General features: G+C 38.5%; 2 protein-coding genes across 2 annotated transcripts; both read right to left on the reverse strand.

The window, feature by feature from the left end:
• Positions 1-11274: 11274 nt before the first annotated feature.
• nkx2.1 (NK2 homeobox 1) lies at positions 11275-12928 on the reverse strand (the record flags this gene model as incomplete). The annotated part of the gene is made up of 2 exons (XM_082515110.1): positions 11275-11951; positions 12562-12928. The coding sequence occupies 2 exons, from the start codon at positions 12926-12928 to the stop codon at positions 11275-11277; spliced, it is 1044 nt and encodes a 347-aa protein (XP_082371236.1).
• Positions 12929-22929: 10001 nt separating this feature from the next.
• Positions 22930-23937, reverse strand: nkx2.9 (NK2 transcription factor related, locus 9; the record flags this gene model as incomplete). The annotated part of the gene is made up of 2 exons (XM_082516193.1): positions 23775-23937; positions 22930-23516 (listed from the first exon to the last, which is right to left on the reverse strand). The coding sequence occupies exons 1-2, from the start codon at positions 23932-23934 to the stop codon at positions 22930-22932; spliced, it is 747 nt and encodes a 248-aa protein (XP_082372319.1). The 5' UTR covers positions 23935-23937.
• Positions 23938-24805: the final 868 nt, after the last annotated feature.

The following is a 24805-nucleotide window of genomic DNA, read 5'->3' on the forward strand; positions in this document are numbered from 1 at the left end:
ATTTACATAACCTCATTTAGCAGTTCACAAATCAGAGCCATTAAGAGCTACTAACAGGAACCAAGGGTTCTAATTTAGCTTGCCTTTCACAGTGGGAAAATTGTTCAGTTCAGGCCTACAAATAAAGATTCAGGTCTTGGCTTTGATTGTTGATTGTGATGGTAAATGTACAGATGATTAGAACAGATTTTCTCCCTGTATTGATTTCCTGCCAAAACACAGCAGGCACTGGTCCTGTACTGGGAAACCACAAGAATAGGTGAGTGCTAAAGAGTTTGTGGCAGACATTGATATGTACATATATTAAGCATTTTAAGTATAATGCATTTAATAAAATCATTATAACGGCCTCATTTTTTGGCATGGCTGGAGGTGCACTTACATGTATTAGTAGTTGTGCTGGTTATTGCATGTTAAAAAAATCTTGAAATTATTCTCTGGAAAATGCGGTGAAAGTGACAGCAAAATTAATCAGAGATTTGAGGATTTATTCAAAATGACAGTGTATTTACAGTAACCTAGCACTGTCATTTCTCTTTGCGCATTAGACAATATCCCTCAAATTTTAGCTGAACAATAATTTGAAGACTAAAATGTGTTTATTTACATTTGTGTGGCAACGTGACAGTAGCAAAACCAATTCAGAGTGGTGAATAGCTGAAGTCAAGAGCTGAAAAATTATTTTCAATCTGCATTCAATTTGGCAAAGATGGGGCTCATGGAATAAAGAGGCTGATTCAGATTTCCACTTGTTCAACACTGAACTTGGTGGTACGGCATTGTGAATGTGGGATTTTAGGGAGCAATTCTTTTTTGGGGGGGGGGGGGGGCATGTTTAATTAATCAACAAATCAGCACTCTCCTCACTAGCGTTCCAGGCCCATATGTTTGCACTTCACACTGTAGGATAAGGAGGAGGCTCCATAAGTGATGCATCCAGCCGCCTACAGATTTTGTCTACTGCTCCTGCAAAATGTGATTGCATAACATCAGTCATCAGCAGGCAGATAAGAGCTTCAATAACAGTAGGCCCATAGAGTTGGCAAGGTTCAGACCATGTGTGATGAAAGACCCAGACACATGCATTGACTGTATAAAAGCTTTGGGGGTCAAGTCACACAAAAATGAAAATGTTTATGAGGTGTGATTCAGTAAAGTGGCCCTGTCCAGCTTCGGTCCAGCTCATTTTTAGTCGTTTCACTTGAGGATAATTTATTACAAGTGTGCAGAGCAGGTCTATGTGGGGGTTGGGATTTAGCAGAATGGTGCTTGAAAATGCTATAGCAACCAACAAGAGGTTGTGGGCCTTTGGTAAAAGCAACTCAGATTGTGGAAAAAAAAGGAGATAAGATAGCATGCTGATTGTGAGAGTGAAACATGACATTTCCACATAACACTCTATTAAAAAACACAGTTTTGTCCGTTTTTAAGCAAATAGGCAGGCTAAACTAAATGAGAGTGAATATAAGTGTTGTACAAATTGCCTTTTGATGATTTGAACCAACACAGAGTTTTTAAGGTATTTAAATTGAGCTCAAGCATGACTTTCATACAGTTTTAGCTCAGAATACATCGTTCAGCAGATGGACTTACTGAGGCAGCTTGACTCAAACTCCTTCCCCCCCCTAAAAAGTCCAAGCCTGAGTGAGATTAAATGTTAACAAGAAGTTGGACCCAAGCCATTCCCTTTTTTAAGCCATTCCCTTAAAAAAGGGACAAGGGGAGAGACAACTGTTGTTGGTGTGTAGCCTAGACGAATTACTTTTAATGAACATGTAATTAATGGAAATAGACTGAACGGTTTCAAAGCAAACAACGATTCTAATTGATTTGCATTTTCCCTTTTTGGGCTCTCCGATTCCTTTTGTCAGGCCTTTCTATTGATTACCCGCTATGTGTATCGCTCCGCATGTGTTTTCCTTCATTAAGAGATAACGGGTTCCTGATTACTCCCATCCCTGGGTTTAATGTTGCTTAATGTCTACTTTGTTCCCGTGTCATGTCGGAGGGCAGCGAGAATAATGAGAGAGTGGGTGGGCCGTGATTGGCCTGCAGTAAGGCAATAGTGTTTTGGACGCCGGCTGCAAGGGGATCAGTGAAGAGGTTAAAAAAGCAGAACCTTTAGGGCTGGCTGAAGCGCAGCGTGTGGCCCCTGAGTCCGATTCACTCTCACTTACACTGCTGTTTTCTGTTAAACTGCCATTTGACTATCAACACCTGACACTCCTATATTGAGCTGCCTGTCAGCCTGACATCCATGAAATGTGTGTTACAGGCTTTTTTCTTTCTCCCGACTAAGTGTTTAACATAAATGCGCTGCCATGCAGCTTCTCTTTGGGGATTAGGATATAAACCCCCATTCTGTCGATTTCCGTTCATTTAGCCTGTAAATTGACCAAGTAAGAAACCACATAGCCTATATCCTACTGAGCAATTCAGCCACCGGAATAACATACAGTGACAATTGGCCAAAAAGGAGAACTACCGCGTTGTGAACAGAATTGCATGTTAGCTAATTGTTAATTTAAGCGGCTCGCAGTGGCTAATTATGTCGGCACAGCCAAGCCATTTGCATGATGGACCAGCCACCTGCCTGAAGGCGCTGCCAGGGCAAACTATATAATTACTGAACAGCAGTGGGGCAATTTTTGACTGTCGCCCCTTTTGTGTCACATGAATTCCTCGTAATGACATATTTCATTAGGGGGGCAAATATCACCCCTCCTCCTGTAGCCGAACAAAACATGCAAGTCTCAACAGGTCCTAATATACAGGACCTATTTACATCCACCTCCACCCCGTGTTTTTATTAACCTGTAGTTATGTGCGTCTTTACTGTGAGTTAGATGGACGCGCTGTGCCTTTTCTCAGCTCGGCTCATATAGACTGTGCTCTGGTTAAAAGGGACCATGGCTTTTCTTAAAGTGATTGCAGCCTGAACTCATTAAGCTGTCAAATGTCCAGGCTTTGGGATCTTGATTGCTTATTGTGTAGAAACATTCAAGGAATTTTTTTTTCAGTCTGCAAAGAGACGCAGCCTACCCCACCATTCACTCACACAGGAGAATGGACTGACTGCTGGATTATCCATGGATTCAGTGCGGTTTAATCAAGTTGTCCCTCTTTACTGAGAGCATATGGGAAGTTTCATTCATTTTATGCTTTAAGTTTTCACGTTAGGCATGTGTGTGAAGCTTTTAATGCTTACTGGGCAAAGCAAAAAAGAAAAATCAGGGTAACTGGTTTCGACTTTTAAGGTTTCTTACCTGAAAATGTTACCATAGAGCTCTGGAAGAACTATTCATAGCAGTGGCACATATAACAATACCAGATACAAAAAAGAAAGCTTAGTATTGGTCAAAAATTGTAAAAAAATAAATAAATAAAATAAAGTATGGTTAAAAGTAGGTGGACTCATTATACCTATCAGCTGAGAATTACTATCATTAATTTTTATTTGGATGAAGTACTCCCAATGCTGTAGGTGGTCAGTGGTAACTGCAGTGATGAGTAGTTACTAAACAGAAGCTGTTTTTACTAAAATCTTAATTTGTAAATTGTAGCTTTCAAATCAGTTTAGAAGAGTAATAGAAAACAGAGCTCGGAGTAAGCCCTTGTATCTTTACATTTACATATAGATATTGAGTATATCCACTTAGTTACTCTGCAGCACTCCTTTTAATATTGCCGAACATCCTTTATAAACTAAACACACTTTTTTGTGTTAATTCCTCTAAAAAATGTTATTATAGCCTATAATTCATAAGTGCTCTCATATTTATAGCATGCAAATCAATTTAAATTCACTTTAGGTCTCACTATTTGAAAGGGATAGCCTTGGACTATTCAAACCTTCATTAAATGGAGAAGTTATTGCTGCAGGCCTATAGAGCGAGCAGTGGCACCCGGGTCGGTCTGGAGGGTCTGGTGTTAACGGGGTTAGTGATGGCTCGTTGGTTTCTAAAGGACTCCTGCTGGTACTGTACACAGACATGACAACTCCGCTTTAGTCTGGTCTCATTTAATTGGCATGTTTAACAGGAGCACACACAGCGTGGGCGCGCACACCAGCTCACTCATTTACTTGAATTTCTATCCTGATGAGGACCTTCCACACAGAGACTTAAGTCTCAATCCAGCCTTATTCTTATCCACATTTCTGTCAAATGTCAAAAGTATGTTTACATTTATGTGGCATTGGGTGAGTGCACAAAACAAACATATTTCACACTGTTACTTTTGGACAAACACACAAGTAGAGTAGTTTTGAAGGTATGGAGAGTTGATGAAACAATTCATGTATTGTGCCATAGAAAACTGGGTTGGTTTATGATGCTTGGATATGAACCTGCTCATTTTGTCTTTTGGATTAAAAAAAAACTATACCCACTCAGGTCACAGAGAATGGCAGTAGCCTTGCAGTGTTTATAAGATCCTCTCCTGAAATAAGCTCATACAGACCCATGAAAGCAGGCTAGGGCCTATTCTGAAGGACAGGGGAACTAAGGGCCATGGCCAAAATATAGTTCGGAGGATTTTAACAGTACTTGTAAATAGGTATTTTTTTTAGCGATGGAAAGGTGGGGAATGTCTACAAAACTTAAAGTTTAAAGAAAATTAACAATTTATTGTTGTAAAGTATAAAGACTGATCAAAACATTTCTTTTTTTGTTTCTAAGTGTCTTAAGTGCACATGTGTAAAAATATGCTGTGAATGTTTTTTTCCCAAGTTTGTACAATATTAAGTAATTAAATAAGAGCATTAGTATTAAGTATTTGTAGTACGCGTTTTATAAACTGCTTTTCACAAACAAGCTGTCACAAAGCACTGTACAACAAAATAGCTTACAATAAATAAGAAAATTAAGTGCTGTAATGGCAATACAAAAGTTAAGACACAGAATAAAGTTTACTAGTTGATAAAGTAAAGTAGCTTAAAAAGTATCAACAAAGTCGGTTAAGCAAAAAAAAAGTGTTTTATTTTATCAATACATTTTTATCAATATTTAGAGGGTTCTATAATACCCCAGTTTACATGGTATGTCATCATGTAACAAGAGAATGGAAATCAGGTGACACTGCTTCTAAACATGGTCACTGAATACGAGGTATAATGTCCACTGTTTAAGTTAAATCCAACTAGATCCTGGTGTCCAGTGCTACTCATAATGCCAATTTCTACAGCCCGAAACCCTTAGCCTATTACTTATTATTCTTTTTCTACCCCGAGTCTATTCTAATTTTATGGCTACTTACATTAAGAACTCCTAATGTATCTTGAACTTAAGTCGAACTGGGTCTTCGATGGATACAGGTAGAAAATGATTTCATTAGTTTAGAAGAAGAGAGCCTACGGTTAACATGTGACACCCACACTGCCTGCCCTCCAACCGCAGATATAACCGTGTTATTGCACATAACTAAGATTTCATTTTTGTAACAGATTTTCCTTTCACTTTAAAACTATCAATAATATAAGAAACTTAACCACCTGCTATTTTATAACATTTAGTTTGTTGGTGTTTGTTTCTGATTTCAAGTTTAACCTTTGGCTTGTAGTATGTCCTCAGTGTGAATCTACATAAATAAGTTGTGGGTATGCATTCCTGTCTAAATAACAAGTTAGAAATAAGTAAGTACACAGAGGTTAGATTTAATTTCTAATATTTTCAAGAACAATTGCCTTATTTAATAAGCTAGTGAAATAAAATGCTTTCCTTTTATCTGGGCAAACTGAATATGTATCATCTATTAAACATGCATTTGTAGCTTTATTAGAAATTCTCTTTCACTGTCGCTCAGTTTGGGCATTCAGGTTTTCTGTGGCCAGAACTGGTTGATATCATCCAACTCTGACAAAGAAATATATGCAGTATCACTGTTTCCCTTTTACTTTACAAATTGTCTGTGTAAGCCTAGAAATCAGAACAAATTACAGTTTCTAAGTCCTACTCTGTGTCAGTTTTTTAAATGATTTATTTGCTTTCTGTAAAACAACAACAACAACAAATCCAATATTTTATAAAATTATCTAAACGAACATAATTTGTGGCAACCACTACCATCATAAAAAATGGCACGTGACCACATGAAGCTTCTGTTTTGGGAGGTTTCAATATGTTGGTGTGTGTATTTTGATTTTAAGCAGCCTAAAATTTGTTTACATTTCTAAAATCGAATTTGTCTAGAACTAATTTTTCAACCTCTTGTCCTACTCTGGCAATGGAGGTGCAGAGGCCAGCACTCCCCTTTAGATTTCTTAATATAAGATGATTGCTAATCTGCACCCCCCTTTTTATAGACCCCATCCTCATGTTGTTTCATTTAGAAAAACCAAACCAAACAATATAAAACAAACAATTTAAAAAATCAAAACTGACACTCTTTTTGACGGTGACTTTAACATCTATGCAGATGACACTCTCCTTACAATCAATTACCTTAATGAAAAAAACATGTTAAATCTACAAAACCTAAGAGCCTGGTGATTATTTAGCAGAAATCTCTTATGCAAGAACTCTGAATAAGTTTTTTCCAGACAATTTAAAGTGCTTTACTTATTTTGATGTTATTACAAAATGATCAGGAACAAGTGAAATATAAATCTAAATGTTTCAGTGTCATGTCTAATCCAAATACAGAATTTTGCATGCAAATTTATGAGTATTTAGAAATTCTGCACCCTACTGTAAATAGCATAACATACCTGGGATTTTTTCTTTTACTTACTTTAACAATTCCAAAGGAGAGATGAATTTTTGTTGATCACTTTAGGGAATGTTTTTAATTGCGATTTTGATTGTTTTATATAGATTAATCAATTAAATTATGAAACTCTAGAGAGCTCATTTTAATCTTCTTTTTATCCTTTTTGCATTGAGAGTTTCGAACAAAGTTACTTCTTGAAATTTTACAGTGGCACCACGACAACGTCCAACATGAGAAATGAGACTTAACCATCTGCAAAATTCTCTGCCTTAATTGTCCTTGAGGAATATGTTGAACCCCAGCTGCCAAACATGATTAATTTACAGACTTCTTTTTTTATACGAGAACATCTATTTACAAGTTTCGTCGGTTTTTGGGTTTTGCATGAAGTCCATTAAGTATTGAATTGAAAAGTCGTGTGATTTGTGCCGTTTTCTTTTCTTTTTTTCTTTCATTCTTTCGGGTTCTTTTTGTTTTTTGTTTTTTTTGTTTTTTTTTACCCAAGCAGTATTATTAAAATGAAGATAAATTGCAGCCAGTCTCAGGGAAATTTTTCTCAAAAGAAACAAAGCCAACACCGAAGATATATAAAATGCACTTTGTTCATCAGAGGGAGAGATAAAGAAAGACTCCACTCAGCGAGCTCTGAATGCTGCATTTCATGCCTTCAACAATTATGCTGAAAGGTCAAGTATTACAGCATCTTGTGTTCCGCTTTGCATGCAAAGTATTTCAGTTCGCAAATGACCCTCGTTTGCGCTCTTTGCACAATGGCTCGAAGAAGCAGATAAACGTAGCACAATTAAAGATTTTTGCTGCTAGCTCACAATAACATTTACCAAGGGGGGTGATTGCATTTGCTGTGTAATTGTCCTATTTGTAATCCTCATGAATGCTTGGGCCTGCTGCAATGAAATGTTTAGGAACTTAAGAAAGAAGAACGAGAGTGGCTGTATTTAAAAAGAACACAGTTTTCATATATACATATAGATTTATAAGATTATACAACGACTAATATGAAAATGCTTTTTTGAGTATATCTTATGTAATAAATGCAGACTTTGTGCTCATTTTTCATTTTCCCATTGACGTATTCTTTTCAGCACCGTGGACAGCACCCGTGTCATCATTAACATCTAAATCAGAAGAAAAGCAATTAAACGCACTACAAACACTTACTTAGCATATTATTATTATTATTATTATTATTATTATTATTATTATTATTATTTGTTTATGTGAAATTCAAGTAATTATTGGAGCACTTCTTAATGTCGAGAATAGGCCACGCCATCGTCACATACTCAGCAGCAATGTATGTCAGGAATCACACACCAGTGAACAAAATCACCAACGACTCACTAGTTTTTGTTTAATGATTGCAGGTCTGTTAATATTAATAGGTAATCTACGTGAGCATTACTCTTATTTGAATTTTTCCCAATATAAAAAAAAACTTTTGAAAACTGTTTTGTAAGTTGTAGTTTTAGAACAAATTAAAAAAACAAACACAAAAAGAAACCCAAGCTACTGATAACTGCCCTGCTAGGCTCACTGTATCTAACTAGTTAGCTGTTAGGCTGTCTCTTTACCGCGATGTCGATATTTGTTGGGTTTAATAAAAAGAATCTAATAAAATGCTTAATGTGCTCTGAAAAGAAATCCACAATTTATACATTTTGAGGGAAAATTAAAATAAAAGTTAAAGAGACCCCAGCCCCCGCTTTTATTTCATTTCTGAAGATATATATATATATATATATATACACATTTTATACATTTTGTCCTCCTCAACTTTAAATTGAGTATTGACTACGTACTACTGATACACTGGGTCCCTGGGTGAATGAAATTCAGCAGCTAGTCACTAACTCAAATATGATTACCTTGAGATTAGAGACTAATTGCTTGGGGTTCGTGAAGACAGCCCACAATAAAGGCAGGAAGACTTGAGAAGTTGCACTGTGGGTTTCTACAAAAGAGAGCGATGAGAGCACACACGTTTCCAACAAGTCATTCTCAACAGCTACAAGCTGCACACAAAGACCACACACCGCGCCAAAGACATGTTAATGTAATCCCAAAGTTCTCACTTCTCTCCCGAACAAAACCTGCTCTGCAAAATACCTAATAGAAGATAGTTTCTGATGCTGGTAAGATTTCACTTAAAGTCTCTAAAATTGCTTTTCTAGGGGCTGCCTGGTGCCCTTAAACTGTATCTTTCTCTGGCTTCAAGGGAAAGACCTACTGCGTGCTTGGAAAGGAGACGGACGTGAGTTTAGTGCCTAATTTTTTTGAACATCACATTTTTTATACGATAATACTGACTGAATATGCTTTTGGATTTTAAATACAAAGTTGTAGAAAATCAGTTAATGTTCTTGTATTTGTATTAACATTAGCCCCCATTAAGCAAAAAGCACTGCTGAGCCCCAGTTCTCTGAGTGTTTTGCAGAATTTGTGCTAAAATGGGACTTATGCAAAAGTCATATAAACAACTTGTGGTCCAGTTGTGGACTAAGGCTTCTAACTGTACTATATGAGCCGCATGTACTTTGGCCACCGATGCATACGGTAAGTATCAGAAAAAATAGAGAATATTAAAAAATACAAAACAAAAAACCCCCAAAACATAATGGTCACCTCGGGCGTCAAATAAAGCTGGGTGACTTTGAAAAACAGTAGTATGTGAATAGTTGAGTACATTCCGGTCTAGAAATAAAGAAGTTTCCATATAATTAATAAAATTTCAGGAATTAAAAGTGCAGCAGGACCGGAAAAGTCAGATAGGCAAATGGAAGGAAAAATTACTTTGGTTGGATCATGTGGAGTAAAGATCAATTATCTCAAGACAACGGATAAACATCCAGAGAAGTTTTATTAAAGTGTATGCTTTAAATCCTCACTTATTTCAGGCAGCATCAGAAATGAAAGCCAGTAGAAGCCAAGAAGCTGGAGGATTAAAAAAAAAAAAGCTTTAAAGATAAATTATTTTCATTACGTATCCTGTCTGAAAGGCTCTAAAATTATAGCTTTATGACACATGACAGCGCTGATTTGAAAACAACTTACCCTGGTCAAGCCATAACCGAAAATCGCCCATCATTAACCCCGCCGCTTAGCTACCACATTGTTTACTGTTTAAGACCTATATCTCTGTTAGGTGGCAGGAGAATAGTCTCTAATGATTATTATACCTTTTATTTACCGAACCCTACAACTAAAGGGAAATAAATTACAGCTTGAGTTCTTTATTTTGAAAATAAAGATATCTCCAAGTGTCAAACATCCCACAGGGTTAAAAAAAAAATCTACAGTCTAATATTTAACATATATAAATATCTGTGTGGAGGCAGGTTTGTTTTTAATGCCCGACACAAACAGCCTGTTTCCTTTCAATTCCCGGATTGATTATTGATGAACCATCTGATAGCCCCGCGCCAACACTTCACCTCACGACTCTTTTGAGAAGAATACGGCGCTGTTTGGCGAGGGATTTCATCGATAAGCTGCCCTTTGAGCAGCGTTTGTGTTTGATGTTGGGAGTCGAGGTACCTTACCTTTCTGACTCACGCCGAGAGAAAACACACATACAGAAAGAGAAAAGAAAAAAGCACATAAAAGGCTCAGTTTACTCTGCAGGGCATGCTTGTGTGAGTTGCAGCCATGAAACGATAAGCCTGCGAGGTATGTGATTTAGCAGGAGAAAAAACAGGGGCTGGGGGGTGAAATAGGCCCCAGTATTTACTGTCATGTCAGAACTAATGCGGCATTTAGTTATTTTTTCCCACGTTCTGACAAATCTGAACATATTTTGAAAACTTCTAGTTGCTTGTTCTTTCTTGCATTTTATCTGCAAAAAACTAATAATAATAATAATAATAATAATAATAATAATAATAATAATAATAATAATAATAACCCTGCTGTTTTGTTGTCTTTACCTAAATAATTATTTAATTTCACAACAAAGTTTAACTGTTTGGGTTCCATAATTTATTAATAGGACTGTTTTGCTGTAAGTCAAATATCTATATAAGTTACAAAGAAATAAAACGTACAAATACCAGTGAAACGACAACAAACCGGCAATAGCGTCAAAAACTTTGTACAACAAATAGCTAAAATTCAAACCTTTTACTGAAATATACAAGCTAGATCTACGGCTTACATTAAATTCTATTATGAATCAGAGTCATCACATTTGTGTCTGAGGAGGGAAATTTAAGAGCACCCAGCAGTCCTGCAGTCTATCTGCGTCTCTGTTTCGGGTTTAGTTATCCCAACTATGGGGCCTATTTGACTGCTGATTCTTCCTTTGTGTCAATATAATTTACATAAATAAATCCCAAGACTTTTACATCCGCAGTTTGTGAACAAGTGATTCTTCCACAAGAGTCACACTTCCTTTCGAAATGGGGAGGAGAAAAAATTCAAGAAGAGCTGCGTCGGTTTCACTCGGTTCTTGTTCAAGTGCGCACATTTACAGTGAAACTTGCCGAGCATTAACATAAAAATGTCTTTTCTTTTTTAAAATTAGATTTAAATCATAGCCGGCGCCTCTTGTCACCATGTCCTGCCGTATAACAGGGCTGAACACTGCAAGGCCGAGCCGTACTCTGCGGCGGGGGAGTTGAGGTGGGAGAGGCCGGCCACTTGGCTCTGAAGTGAGGGCGGACTGGAGGAGTGCTGCGCCAAGTCTGGAGAGTGACCTGTGCTTCCCACCTGCTGGCTCTGATGCTGGCCGAGGCCGGACGTGTTGTTAGACATAATCATGACATTGCCCCCTTGCTGGTGGTGCGTCTGAGCGGAGGATGTGGGCGTGTGGCCGCTGCCTTGGCACGGCTTCCCATCCTTTACCAGCACCGGCACAGCTACTCTCCGAGGTGACTGCTGCTGCTGTTGTTGGCAGGAGCCGCTCTCCTGCTGCATCTGCTGCTGGGAGGCTTTGTCTTTTGCCTGCCTCTTCATTTTATACCGGTGATTCTGGAACCAGATTTTCACCTGGGTCGGGGTGAGGTGGATCATACTTGCCAGGTGTTCCCTCTCCGGCGCCGACAGGTATTTCTGCTGTTTGAAGCGTCGCTCCAGCTCGTACACCTGCGCCTGGGAGAACAGCACTCGCCTCTTTCTCCTCGGTGTGGTTGACAGAGAGCCCATGCCTTTACCCACGTCTGCCAGGGAACTGAGACTGCCCATGCTGCCCATGTTCATCCCGGATGATGAGCCCATGAAGCGGGAAACTGAGGGGGGAAAATAATTGTAATTAAATTCAATTTTTTTTTAAAGTTATATTCTCGTGTTACATAGAGACATTTATATGGAGAGAAAATTTAGTATGGACAAATATCATTTGCAGATGCAAAAATCAACAATGTTACTCAATTATCAGCTTTTTATAAATCTTCACGGGTCTCAAAGAAGCAGACACCTTTATTTACAACACCTAAAACTCAAAAGTGTCAAAGTGAAAGCGTGTTCATAAACTACATCGACCAAATTTAAGGAGCCGCTCATAAATGACAGCAAAGCTGTTACTGCTGGATGAGTGTGAAAGCCCTGAAGGAAAACTGTTCCATTATTTTTCTGTCGTGAGAATCTTTACAAATGTTGAAATCTGTGGATTAAAAACTTGAATATTTGCGCGATTTCTGCCCCTCCTTACTGGAAACATCTAAAGTACCGAAACTTGAAAAATGCCAATTTTGTGCCGAAAAACGTAAAGATTATAAAAACTGTACTGCAACTCCTAAAACACAGCACCACGAAACATCCGCAAAAATATGGATTTCAGCTCAATGCGGACTGTGATAACTCCAAGCTGGAGTCAAAGAACAGGTGCAGGATACTCACTGGTGGAAAAACGCGGATCTGGGTTGGCTCCGTACCAGCCGGTTGCCGTGGCGCTGCCCCTCATGCCGTCTTGGTAAGACGGCAGGTCGCCCATGTTGCCCAGGTTGCCGTTACAGTAGCCCCCCATGGCCGTGTGTGACAGCTGAGAAACACCTGCCGCAGTCATGTGGTAAGCCGCAGACACAGTCCCATTATGGCCCATGTGGTGCTGCTGCATCGCCGCCTGTGAGACTTGCGGCTGCCGGTAAGAAGTGAGAGGTGCCCCCAAGTTGTTATTCTCCATACTTACTTTCTTATAGCTCTCCTCAAGGGGACTCAAGATATCGGAAACAGAAAAAGGAGTCGTATGCTTAGGGCTCATCGACATTGTTCTGGGGCTGGAGAGGGAGAAATTAGAAGGCAAGGCAATCTCTCCTTCTGCCTTTTTTTTTTTTTTTTTTTGGCCAAAGCCCCTCTGCTTCCTGTTGTCTCAACGTCGATCCTGGTAGATGAACACGTAAGAGAGCGCCTCAAGTCCGCCTTAATTGGATTGAGTGGGAGCTCGGTGCTGGCTTTGGTTTGTTTTAGCTGGGTGCCAGGTTTAAGGCTACCATCAGAGGCGGGGCATCGCCAACAATACAAAACAGCTCTAGCCTCCTTTCGTCGAGCGTAATTTCATTTACAAGACATGTGCTCCCCTCCCACTAACAATAACATAAGCACCGTGCATGATCATAAATGTTCATCCCCGAGACTGCAAGCGGTGTCCGAGCACGCTGCAGCTGCTGCATGTGTGGAGTTTGGGACTTGTTGATGTTGCTGATGAACACGTGGCTGCACCTTGAGATTGCAGTGACCACAATACACTTTATTAACTGTAGTGATGTTTACGAGGGCCTCTTGATGAAAGGAGGCCTATATGGACTTGAGAGTTGGAGAACCACTCCTCAGTTGAACTACTGACTTTTAATGGCCATGAGAGGCCTCCAGTGATTGCAGGATTGTTTGTGTTATGCCTTATCGTACTCAGACATGCAAAAGTGCACTTGCGCGGAGGGAAAATGACTGATACTGATAAGTAAATAAATACACATCCGCGTGTTAAGTGGCTGCGTAAATGATTAACCCCCCTCGTTTTTTTTCTTTTTTTCCTTTTGATATCATTGGACGCAAGGAGCGCATTACCTAAATTCAGATGCACACACTCGTCTAAGAGACCCAGTGAAAAAAATTGAGTCTGGAGTAGGAGAGGCGCTCATGCGAAGTTAACGGCGTTCAAATAGCTACTCTCCTGCAGCACAACGCCAGGTATAGCCCTCAGTAGCATCTTGCCTTAATGCTCAAGGAGGCATTACCGTTTAACCCAATCATATCTCATTTGTAAAATTTTGTATGTTTGTATGAGAAAATATTTTTTAAAAGCCCTGTGGTGCCTCTGAGTTCACTTTTAGGTGGAATTCTCCTCTTCACAAACAATATATATATATATATATATATATATATATATATATATATATATATATATATATATATATATATATATATAGTTACTATCATTATCATTATTATTATTATTATTATTTAGGATTATTTTAGTTATAAATCAATATCTTACGTATAGGTTACAAATCCCAAGAATTTATAAAATTACACCGAACAAAACAAATAGGCGAATTAAAATCGATGCAGTAACTTCTACTTACACAGTCTGTGATGCCTTGAGCCTGTGCACACATTAAACAGATAAAACAGCTGATAATGTAGAGGTCTTGTGGGGCGGTCTAACTTCAGGTGCCAGATGCCGCAGAAGTCTGCGCCTGCAGACTCAAACCATCTCACCTACAGGAATTAAGGAAACACAGCGTCTTCTGGTGGCAACCCCGCTTGGCCGTTGCGCTGTGATCTCCTTCACTCCGCTGTGATTCTAAATGTTTTTTTTTTTTTTTAATTACATGATATAATATTTGCTTGTTTGTCATAGTAAGAATGGCGCAGTAAAGGCAAAGACCTGCCAAACGGGAGCTAGGGTCAGCGCCGTGAGTGTGTAGCCTGCAGTGGCATACAGATCACTGCCAGTTTGTCACGGGAATCACCAGTTCTGCTATTTTCCTGGCTTGTGAATATTTCACGGCTGCCTGCATGTCCTTGCAGGATAATCTGCGCTCTATTTACAGCCCACTAGTCCAATATAAGGAGTCCCCACAATATACATATCAAAACAATTCAATCCATTCTATTCCAAAACAACCCAATCCAATCTTTAATGAAGCAATATTGTCTTATAGTCCAAGACTAAATGTTACAGCTGCAATAAATTGTTCGGATGATAGCCGCAGTGCGGGTGCATAATCGCAGGCAATTAAAATTACAGCATCTTTCTGCATCCAAGGTAAATCTTGCTTATGCATTCCTTAATTACGGAATTTCGCAAGACATTCTTAATCATCTAAATCAGTACTTTTTTCTTGTTCTGGCACACAGTTATTACGGCCAATTAGTGGCAATTAGTTCAAATGTTCCGACTAATTCCTCACAATAATGAGGACACTTTGAAGTGGCGGGTATGAGGCTACCGAGCCTTTGTTACTGAGGCTTCATGTTGTTAGTTATGAACTGATTGGTGCATGATATACTCAACAGAGCAACTACAGACCTTGAAAAATAAAATGCGGACGATAAAAAGTAAAACGGAAGTTGCTTGCTGTTGTTAATATCAATTAAACCCTTAATTTCTTTTACATTAAAAGATATCCAGAGCAGCAGGAAAATAACAAATGTACCACGTTTAAATGTTATATAAAAATACTGAACGTTGCAAATTAATTTCCAAAAACATCCACACTCGCGTTTTCATCAATTTATCAAGTATACATAAAATAAATCTATCTCTCTTGAAATAATACGACAAATAATAAATACCATGTTGTAATTTGTATTCAAAACCAGCATAGCGTTCAGGCCACTTTACAAAGTTATCTTTGTTAAATGTCAACAGTGTTCTTGTGCCAAAACACTAACCCTGCTGACTCTGGCTTTATCAAAGTGGTCAGATTAGAGGTGCAGCAACTACCTGCTATTGCTCCTGCAGCCTTTGGCTTGCCTGAATACTCTTTTCTTTCGAAACTCCAACTTTTGTTTTCTTGACTAAGCTACATCTCATTCACCTTGTACCCGTAAACAGCCTAAAATAGAAGGATAGAAGAAAAAACAGAGAGAAAAAGTGGGCTGCATGTGTGTCACGTGAAAGTCCTGACGACCTCGTGAGTCATTTCCTTGTTTCAGCTTCAACTGTGAACTACAGGAGGTCACTAATTAGTAATAACCCTTTATTTCCCCACCTCATAATTTATCCAATCAGCTCACGTCATTCTGAATTTTTGAGATTTATTTTGTAGACGTTGAAAAATCCACTTGGTTCAAATGAGAGGTGTTGTTGGACCCTGTCACACAGCCTATGAGGAAATGCTGAAACATGACGTCACGAGACGAAGCCAATATGATGCCACTAGGGGCAGACATACTGCTGCACCCAATCAGCAGCTTCAAAGTAACGTAGTAGTTGAGTTCCAAAAAGTGAAACCAGTGTTTTTCCAGTGAAGCACGACCCCTAGCGGTCCAGAGGCTCTCTCCATCCAAGCAACGAAAATCACCCTTTAGTGCATTTCTTTCATGACGGGAGTGAGAGGGTTTCCGAAATGATACCGTGTGTTCTTGCGCCATCTGGAGGTTGATGCTTTATTTATTGATAAATACCCACAGATTCATTTTGAGGACATGATAATTCTCGTCACATGAATGTTATGAAAAATAATGCCATTACACAAATTCACAAGTGGGGCAAGCTAGGAAAGCTCTTTAGTGTTTTAACTAAAACTAGACTTTTTGGGATTATCTGTTGAAAGTCACTAACAGTTATTTGATCAGACAGTCTTATATCTGTATGGGTGTAGAGGTGTAGGGCAATGAAGACATTTCATATATTGAAGCTTTTCAGGTTATCATTATTTATCTGAATGTAGTTCTTTTATTGGATCTTATGTTACTTTTTGATTTATTCCTTTATTGTTTAACTTCTAAGTTTTTACATTTCTAGACCTTCTGGCCTGTGTTTGTCTTTTAAGTTTTGTGTTATTGTACAGAACTTTGGTCAGCCCTGTTGTTGTTTTTAAAGGTGCTTTATGGGATGGAATGGGATTTTAAGTCGCACAGACAGAAATATCTGCCTGTATATTTTAGGTTGAGACCAAATGAATACAAGACAACGGGAGCTGTTTAGCCCTAAAGACATTATTATGCAGTGTAAACTTGCAAAACTTAAGGAAGCTCTATCTGCATTTGGACATGAGTAATTTATTGATAGATGTATTTATTTTAGTTTCTTTTTGTTTGTCTTGCTCTATGGTGACATGTATTGAATGACCCCATGCCATATTTGTGTGTATTTTCTCTTTTACCCAAGGAGGGGGTAATATAACGCTAAAGCTTTTCAAATTTAAACTAAATATTTTCACTCTTTGGCCTTTCCACAGAAACACACACACACACACACACACACACACACACACACACACACACACACACACACACACATACATATATATACATATATATACATATACATATATACATATACATATATATATATATATATATATATATATATATACAGATATATATATACATATACATATATATATATATATATATATATATATATATATACATATATATATATACATATACATATATATATATATATATATATACATATATATATATATATATATATATATATATATATATATATACATATATATATATATATATATATATATATATATATATATATATATATATATATATATAATTATTATTATTATTATTTTTTTTTTTTTTTAAATATGCCACACTAACCTATATCAGTCAGTCGATTTTTTAAATGTGCAGTATGGAGTATAAAACTGTAAAATGTCTAATGTGATACACAGACTCTGACTGAAGTACAAAAACATCATGGTGAACATCAAGAGAAACATGAAAGTATAAGGAAACTGAGTAGTTTGAACAGGTCAAAAATAATACAATTAGTTTTTCTGTATATGTTAGAAAAGAACTCAAACTGCGGTAGTTTTGGTTTAGTATTAAATCACCTATGAAAAAGTGCTGGAAAGTCAGATCATTACACAATACCCAAATTCTCACAGTGGGTATAGCAAACTGCAATAAGGGATCTCATGTCTCCCAGCAGAATTTAAATGCAACAAAGTGAGGTTGGTCATGACCCTCAAAACCTGAAAGACCAATATTTTCAGTGTAGAAGTGTTGTTGCCACATCTGTTTGTTGAGTTACTTCCTCCAACAAGCAATCAAATCCTTGCCATTAGATACAATCTGGACTGAACGCAAAGGCGAAAATGGTGGCATGTGGAACTGAGGAAGGTGCACTGTGAATACCATGAAGAGCAACTGAACCCTCTTATGTCCTGAGCTTATCAACAAAGGATCAAAGAAGGGTCGTTCCCACCTGAGGACCCAGTATTTGATGCACCTACTAATCCATTCTTATTTCCAACATTACGAGTATCATCATCAGATCATATTAGCTGTAAAACTACATTCACATTTCTTTAAGTACTTAAATGTAGCACTACTTCACTTGAGTCATGTTATTGGACTTCACCTTTCTACTTCAGAGAAAAAAATACTATACTTATAATCTGTGAGTTAGTTACACTGAACATTAAAATGACTAAAGGTGTAATAATAAAGTAATAATAAATCTTCTGTATTAATTTTGATACTGGGAGGATTAAGAGGATATTCCTTTACTTCTACTTTATATTGGACTTGAGTATCTTTTGAATACAGTATTCTTACAGATAAGCATCTCAAAAACTTCTCAGCCTCAAATACCATTAAATTCTGAGGTACTGATGTGTTATCCAGTTTATTACAATTAAATGATCGCTGATCTGGTTTATTGATTTAAATCAGGATATATCTTAGTTATTATTGAATTTCTGTAATCCATGCCATCTCGCATGTTTCAGGACTAAACATGACTGTATTTTTATCATAGCTGATAACGTGATTATCAAATGTTTCATTTACCGTTTAACCAAAAGTCTTTCATTATAAAGTAAGAGGAACATTATCGATATGCTAATATCAATAATCTTTAGGGACTTTTTCAGCTTTGACTGCAATTATTTATATTTGTCATTGGTTGTAGCAATAACAGCTAGAGCCTATCCCTGCTGTCACTGGGCGAAGGGTGAGGTACACCCAGGATATAGGCTACATCAGTCTAGCCTGCATTTTTAGGACTGAGGGGGGAGGCTGGAGTACCCGGAGAGATCCCATGCAGGCACCAGATAAAAATGTAGACTCCACACAGAAAAACCCCAGTCAGCTAAGTGCAAACCAGGAGGTGATAGCCACTGTAGAAATAAGCTAATGCTCTCTTTTTCATTTACTTATTTTACTCCTGCTTAAAATATAACTTCACATTAATCTTTCAGATGTAAAAGGATTTAAACATAGTGGACATGCCGATGTAATGCTTTTCTCACTTTATGTAGTGTTGAGTGAGAAAAGCTTTACATCTATATCTGCTCAAATTATTTTTTTGCTCAAAGGGGTGAACAAAGCACATTAGAAGATGGTGCCCCACTCAGAGGTAAAGGCATGCTCAAAAGCTAGGGGCAAAACACTGAGACCCCTGGGAGGGCTGACTGCTAAACCTTGATGTTACTCCATTCTAAAAAACAAAACAGCTAAGCTACAGCAAAGCAAACTCAGAAGTCAATATATTCTTGCATGAAGAACACAACAAACCAGAAGAGGAGCAACAGTGAAACTAACTTATGAGTTTTGTGTGGAGGCAGAGCAGGACTGGGACAAAAAATCAGCCTGGGAATTTTGAGCCCACCGGGTATTATAGGAAAAGCCATAAAGCCTTTGAATGAAAACAGTGATGTACACTGTCTTGTTGGTATATATGTATCGATCTAATAAACTTAAACTTACGACATCCTCCCGATTCTGGTATTTTAAACATATTTAGCAGAAATATTAAACAACAAAATAAGGGAACCACCCCGCACCCTCCGCTTCATGATGCTTAATCGACGTAATAGACTTTAATTTAATGCATGTGTAAAACAAATGCACAGACACCTTTTTTTTTGGTTCTTTCTTCTTTTTTTCTTTTTTTTACAATAATTAAATAGATTCAACATCGATCGTGGCTCAAGAGTTGGGAGTTCGCCTTGTAATCGGAAGGTTGCCGGTTCGAGCCCCGGCTTGGACAGTCTCGGTCGTTGTGTCCTTGGGCAAGACACTTCACCCGTTGCCTACTGGTGGTGGTCAGAGGGCCCGGTGGCGCCAGTGTCCGGCAGCCTCGCCTCTGTCAGTGTGCCCCAGGGTGGCTGTGGCTACAATGTAGCTTGCCATCACCAGTGTGTGAATGTGTGCGTGAATGGGTGGATGACTGGATATGTAAAAGCGCTTTGGGGTCCTTAGGGACTAGTAAAGCGCTATATAAATACAGGCCATTTACCATTTACCATTCTTCAACAGAATTGCAGATTGCACAGATGATACCTTCCCAAAGGAAAAAGTACTATGGCTTAGGATGTATATTAGATTTAATAGTTACTATATACAATAATGGATTTTTATACATTTAAGATTAACATTTTGGTTGTAAGATTCAGATAATCATTTATTAAAAGCTAGACATTTTAAATGAGAATAAGAAAGAAAGGTATTTCATTGTGACCCCCTTTCCCTGTTAATGCCCTACCTGGCCCCCTGGCAAAGCTTTGCTAGATCCGCCCCTGCACAGTTACCAGCTGTCAGCTACTTAGAAAAGGATCCTGGTGTTATTTGTCTCTCAGAAACAGTTCATAACTTCCCGTCAACTCATTCATGTCACCTAAAAGGTAAACATGTTTCTACATCACCTGTTCAGCTCTGATGATTCAGTAAGGACATCCCCTGGTTTCATCTTCATGTTTCCCTCTCACCACATATCCAAACCGATATCATGACCAGCAGCTTTTACAGCTGTGGCTCCAGCAAACATCAGCTGATACTAGAAAGAAATGCTAAATAAATTCTAATCGCATTCATTTTCATCTCAATACGGAACTTTAAAGTTCGACCTCATTGGCTGTAATTTGCCCAGGCCAGAGTCGATCATGACCAGTTGGCCAGTCCACCACCTTTCAAACAAAAAACATCGGCCCATAAAAATGAAAAATCATCATAGGCCCACCGGGCAATTGCCCAGTATGCCCGATGGCCAGTCCAGCTTTTTGACTTTGATTTGTAGGTTTGTAGTATAGAAAGCAAACAAAATAACATCTGACAAAATAACCGTAAAGGCCGGTTTGGGGTTAAAATGTTTGGTCTTAATGTTTTCTCTACAAATAAATATAAGATTTTACATTTTTAAAAAACAGTTTGAAAAGGTGGCAATATTTGGTGAGCATCTTTACAACAATTTAAAACTCCTCCATGTGGCCTTAGCATGGACCTTATAGCTCCTTATAACTTTCCTGGAGGGGCCCCAGTGCAGGCCAGTGAGTAAAACTATAGGATGGGCATGTATTAGCCTGCCCATCCTTTTCAGGCAATTCTTCTGACCAACTTAAAAAACCAATGGCAACCTCTAAAAAGCCTGTCTTTGTCACCCTTAAACCCCAAGATGCTTTAAAACACCATTGTGCAGTTAAACCTCATAAATTTGTCGCAGGGACTGATTAAACATCACGGGAATTGAAACACTAAAGATTTTGTCTCGGTCCCTTTTGGATGAGGGACAATGGTCCATTCACAGAGAGACACCCAAACAAAAAGAGCATTTAAGGAGAGATGCAGCGAGCTGAGGGGTTCGGCCAGTCCCCTCCATATGTGATACAAGGTGGCCCCAGTGATGCGGACAAAGGGCCAGGTGACAGTGACGATGGGCTGCAGGGTCACAGGACGAGCAAACAACATTATAGGGGGCGTGAAAGCAGAAGACCCCCCTCATCACTGATGAAAAACTGACATGATTTTAAACACTGAGGCATATTTTTCAAGATAAGCATGAGTGGACCTGCTTTCTTGAGGTGGCACAGCAATGTTAAAAAATAGTCACGTATGTATTATATTTAGGATAAGCTATAATATTACAAGTAACATTGTAGTGAATGTTTTTGTATTATTCTCGAGGATTGGTTTAAACTGTTGCCTGAATGCAGACACACAAAAACCCAAATGTGTTGTGTTTATACTAGAAAACAACAGTAAGAGCTCATTTTGCCTTTTTAAATCATTTGTAAATTAGAACAGTTCAATTGTGGAATAAATATTACATTTCTGTATGAGAAGTGAAAAAGGGTTGATGATTTGCCTTCACTTACTGCTATGCCCCTCAAAAATCACATCATCATCATAATCACACACACACACACACACACACACACACACACCAAGATTTCCAGATAAAGTTAATAGCTATATTAAGACCACTTTCCTCAGAATAACAAAAGTTAATTGTATAAGGGAAAAGCAGCTCTTAGTCCCAGACAACAACAGCGTGCTGTAGAGGGACAGGCCTTAATGTTTACTGGCTATTCTTATGCCAAACCTAGTCTGTTCAGATGTGATGTTTGCTCAGCTTTTGGGTGCAAAATTCGTTTTTAACATTATAAAAGCTCCCTGGGGCCTCTGTCAAGACCTGCTACATTTTTTTAGATAAAAAAAAAATCTTTTTTTCTTTTAAGGTTGTTTTTATTTTAGAACTTCACATAAATCTTTACACAAAACCTTTTGTAGGAAAACGAAAACCTTTTATCTTTAGCTTAGTCTTTAGAAATGCATGCACAGGGTACACGCTTTTGGGGCCAACACATAAAAAAAGAAAGAAAGAAAGAAAGAAAGAAAGCACATTACATTGTCAAAATATACAAAATATGAAGAATTTTATTAATAATTTTGTTCACAGAAAGACAGTTAAATCTTTAAAAAAGTATCCTTAAAACCAACAAATGGCATATTCTCCCTTCATACTTATATAGCGGCTTTGCCCCTATTCTCCTATCCTGTTCTACCGCCTAATGCAGCTACTGGAACTCAATTATCAAGTCATTTATGTAAATATTACATTTAAAAAGGCTTAAAAATCACACGAATACACCTCGGTAATTAAAAATCTAAAGGCTACAGCAATGAGCCATGTAAGAGAAAACAACATTTAAAATTTCCGCATACGTGCGTAAATAATGTGCAAAATATAATTCGTTCTATAGAAAAAAATCTAAACGTTTAAGTTGCTCGAACATTTACAAAACATTCAGAAAACATTTGATGCCGTTCTAAATGAGTTAAACGAGACCTTTACTTGAAAGAATTAAGATGAACCGAATCACTCCAAAAGTCTCTCCAGGCGAAGCTGGAGGCCGCCGCCACTGCCGGAAAGTGTTGGTGGTACCTTGGAGGAAGAGCAATGGATGGATGGATGGATGATGGATGCTGAAGAGATGTGTAAGCTAAAGGGAAGGGCACCGGCTGAGATGACGGAGGTAAACACCCAAATTTCTCAGAGTCAAGTAAGCATGTGTGAAAGGGTTTCCCGTCTCGGACCAGGATCGGAACAACGACTCTGCGCAACACCGGCGGCTGCGGGATTTCTACGTCCTGCAGTGTTCCTTCTGCTCGACCTCGCTTCATCTTGTAGCGGTGGTTCTGAAACCAGATCTTCACCTGGGTTGGAGTCAGGCTCAGCAGCCGTGCCAGCTGTTCTCTCTCCGGACCCGACAGGTAGCGCTGCTGGCGGAAGCGCCTTTCCAGCTCAAGGGTCTGGGCCTTGGAGAACAAAACGCGGCGTTTCTTGCTCTTCTTGCTCTGCTCAGGCTCTGAATCGAGGGACGGGTCATCGGGCTTAGTTGAGTCAGGAGAGGCCTCGAAATTGCAATCGTCAGAAGCTGTAGAAAAAAAACAGCAAGTTAGAATAAGCATTTTTAAACTGATGTGTCTATCTATCTATCTATCTATCTATCTATCTATCTATCTATCTATCTATCTATCTATCTATCTATCTATCTATCTATCTATCATTTTGAGAAAGCAAATTGTTAAAACATTTCAGGGTAGTCTTAGTTTTTTCTCCCCTTGTTTTTAAATGCGGGTTGTTTTTAAAATTCATTATCACCCATCTCTCATGGCTTTAAACGCCCACTTACACATGCAAAGGCTCCGCTCGCAGTCGATCCATGAGCTGTAGGGTGAGCTGGAAGAGCAAGAGGAGTAAATCGGGGAAGACCGCTTTGCTGCATCCGCATCCTGCTCAGGCAAATCCAGGATGCTCCTTACGGAAAAACTGAACTTGGTCGGTGCAGCCATCCTTTCCTTGCATGCACTCTAGGTTTGTTCTGGCCGATAAGAAGCAAGCACTCAAACCAAATCTATCAACAACAAAAAAAGTCCACTTCACGCACTGTCCAAACACCAGTGTGCGCGCTGGCCTCCGTATTTACACAAACAGCACTTCATAAGCTGCAAACACAAGGGGCTCGCTTATAAATAGCCTCCTCCTCTGCTGAGTACCTGAATAGCTCGAGTGCTGACACCCAATGATGGTTAGGTGTGAACTGAGAAAAAAAATCCTCAGAGCTTCAAGAATGAGCGAAGGAAACACTCGTCATCATTACCGATTCGTCCCGTATCGTCAAACTGGGAAACAGATAATGGTAATTGTTGGAGCTGAATCACATCTTGGGTGGCAACTGACAACAGAGCCCATCCCATCCCCCCCACACACCCCCTCTCTCTCTCCTACACCTCGCCCCCCTCCTCCCTCTTTTTTGCCCAAACAACGTGTCCAATATTTGCATACAAAGTGAGCAATTAGCGTGATGCCTGCCAGTTGGTTTAACTAATACGCCTCTAATGGGCGTATTAATTGCAGACGTGAGAAGTCTTGACGTTTATGGACGGCGGAGGATTTCCAGACTTTTTTTCGGAAACGTCCTTTTTGGACTAGATGATTTATTATCATGTTTAATTTTTGGGCAAACAGAAATGTTAAAACTTGGTTTGGAAGATATGATTTGAAATAAGGGTGTTATATTATTGACAAATATTTTTTTTAAGGTATTTGTATTTTATCGTGTTTAGAACTGCTAATATAATAGCGATAACTGTAACCCAACAGCAGATTTTTACCTAACTTTAACACGAAAATAAGCCTGGGGGATTTTCTGATAAATTGCTG

Source organism: Aulonocara stuartgranti (genome assembly GCF_965226115.1).
Source record: "Aulonocara stuartgranti genome assembly, chromosome: 19".
In the NCBI taxonomy this organism is placed as follows: Eukaryota; Metazoa; Chordata; class Actinopteri; order Cichliformes; family Cichlidae; genus Aulonocara; species Aulonocara stuartgranti.